This window comes from Cardiocondyla obscurior, linkage group LG09 (genome assembly GCF_019399895.1).
Source record: "Cardiocondyla obscurior isolate alpha-2009 linkage group LG09, Cobs3.1, whole genome shotgun sequence".
Lineage (NCBI taxonomy): Eukaryota > Metazoa > Arthropoda > Insecta > Hymenoptera > Formicidae > Cardiocondyla > Cardiocondyla obscurior.
The window spans coordinates 6,511,786-6,514,614 of NC_091872.1; the positions used below are offsets into that span (position 1 = coordinate 6,511,786).

The following is a 2,829-nucleotide window of genomic DNA, read 5'->3' on the forward strand; positions in this document are numbered from 1 at the left end:
TCTCCATTGCACTATTTTTACGGAAAAAAGTAACGGGGGGCGTCTTTCGATCTCTTCGGCGACCGGCATTCCGCAGCACATATATGTAACATACTTCAACTTTTATAGTCGACCACTGCACCAGTTCATAACAGGAAAACACTTGTGGAGAATATGTTTTATTTTCAAAGGAGCATTTATACAACCGAAAAACACCAATGACAAGGTGAACACTCGTGGAGCCTAAATGATAAAAATTATTGTGTAAAAATCACTTAATACTGGTTACATTAGAAAATACAATTTTCATAAGAAATAACACTTATATATATTATATAAATCAACAAGACGATCGATTTATGCAAAGTGTATATTTAGTAATAGCATTTATCTGCGCCGCGTGTACTTTATTGTAAAAATTTCCTATAGGCTTTGTATATAAACATATACAGTCTCGTTTCAAATACTTAAATAATTTAAGAAGCATACGCGACGCGAACGAATTCAATAGATTATAATATAATTTTAACGCAGGATTTGTTCAATAAGTTAAACGATCTTCAATCTAATTTATATATCACAGCTAAATTGTCGACTTAATTAATTTCATCAATGGATATCAAAGTGCTAAAAGGTATTTAAGATTAATTATTATTAAATATATATATATATATATATATATATATATATATATATATATATATATATCTCGCTATAGTTGATAGCCAAATAATTATTATCCAATATTATTGATAAAATGTGATTATGTATCTTCGATAATATGCGTCATTTTTTAAATGTATAAACGAATAAATAATGTAAAGAGAAGCACACATCACATTTCGTATAATAGCATAACTCTACAAGTGTTAAGTATTTAATATCAAATGTTAAAACATTTACAATCTTCGGACAAAAAACCAGCAGTTAACAATAATATCATTTAATTAGATATTGTTTTGAATTAAAAAAAGAAGTTTTTAAATATTTTGAAATTACTTTAAAATATATGAATACATTATTGTCATAGGACATATGTATATACTTAAAATTATTATTGTGTCATCAAATTATAACAAATTTTTCGCTATTCACGTTTAAGTAAGCTAATAAATTATAATAAATTATAATTGCAATACATATAAAAAAAATTAATGAGATGTGTATTAAATATTAAATGAGGTACACAGAACATGCACTCTCATAAAAAAAAATAAAAAAAAAAAATAAATTTCTAGTAATTTAAGAGTCATCGCTATCGCTCTCTCGTTGTTCCCGTGATATTTCATCCACGCTTGGTGCTCCGTCCACGTTTCTGTCGAGATTGTGCGAATTCCATAAAGGAAGCCATTTATTCACGAACCACCAGTGTACGGAAAGTCTTCCATGATTGCACTCCGTTCGTTCACATCTACCGAGAAGCTGACATATTCCTGCCAGATTACCGCTTTGGCTGCGGATACAAGAATCGTCACAAGTATGTTGATGTTGTACATAACGATTTACGGGACAGATAGGAGCGTTTGATGTGGAAGCACTGGAAGCGAATACCGATCGTAAAACTGAAGATGAATTCGGCTCATTAAATCTAGCATTAGATGTGTTACTGGAAGTCGACGGGCCAGGATCAGCACTATTTAATGGATTTACACCAGTAGGTGCATTTTGGCCGGACATGGAAGTACGATCCATTCTACCGACGTGAATCATAGCATAAAGAGGATTATTAACAGACTGCCCGGCTCGGTTAATCCAATCCAGATATCGTCCAACGTAAATTGTAGAATTTGAGTCAGCCGGAGGTTTGTTACGGCATGTACAATTAGCCGGATTTCTACAGTGACATTCCATTTTTAATAATTCAGCAGCGCGAAGAGCGGGAAACTTCGCAAACGAGTATTCACCACGGCAAACAGGGCATCTGCAGTTCTTTGAAATTTGGTATACGTAATGTCTGTTGGCAATGTCTTGATATCGTAATCTGTTATACAGATTGTGACAATGGTGACATACGTATCTCGCGTCCACGTTTCTACAATACGGACACGTACAATTATACATAATTGGATAAAGGGAACGTTTCGTAGAGGCATACGCAATATTCTCTGTGGAAAAGCAATTGCGACCTAATCTGCTTAAAGAATTTTGGTGAATGTTGCTGCTTAATCGAGAATAATCGATATAGATGTGTCTCGGTTGATCGTATTGACTCACATTTCTGGTATTATCCACGTCATTAAAAAAACTAGGACCAGGTACATGATACTTGTAATGGCAATGCGCTCTACTGCTACATGATATTCGTTCACCAATTCGTTCGTACATATGATTATCTATATTACCCTGATTGTTTTGTGCTATAGACTCGTTTCGAGGAACCTCTGCGCTTTCGTCATCGTCTTCATCATCATCGTTATCCAAACGCTCGTAAATATTTTCCTCCGATTCATGTTGCTGCTGTTGTGGCTGATGCTGTTGTGGTTGTTGTTGCTGTTGTAGTCGACGATTGTAATTTCGTATCAGATCAATCGGATTTTGATAATTTGGATTTAGATTCGGATGTATCTGTAAGGTGTTGTTATTAGAGCGATTCTGAAAAGCACGCGAGATATGACCCGTATTTTGATAGCCGTCCTCCCTTTCCTGATTATTTCTACCCTGATTCATTATTACTGCAGCTAATTCGCCATTTTCATATCTTTGACAAACGCAACGTGGTCCTTGACAATTATGGCTGGCGCCGCGATTTTGCATTTGTATACCGCTGGGCCCGGCTTCCCGTGAGGAGTCCGATATCTCGGCACCAAGGTCCGTGTTTTGTTCTGTCGCATGCCCAGCGGATTGTAGACC

At 35.2% G+C, this 2,829-nt stretch overlaps 1 protein-coding gene across 1 annotated transcript; it reads right to left on the reverse strand.

The window, feature by feature from the left end:
- Positions 1-140: 140 nt before the first annotated feature.
- LOC139105441 (uncharacterized) lies at positions 141-2,733 on the reverse strand. The gene has a single exon (XM_070661547.1). The coding sequence runs from the start codon at positions 2,731-2,733 to the stop codon at positions 1,222-1,224; it is 1,512 nt and encodes a 503-aa protein (XP_070517648.1). The 3' UTR covers positions 141-1,221.
- Positions 2,734-2,829: the final 96 nt, after the last annotated feature.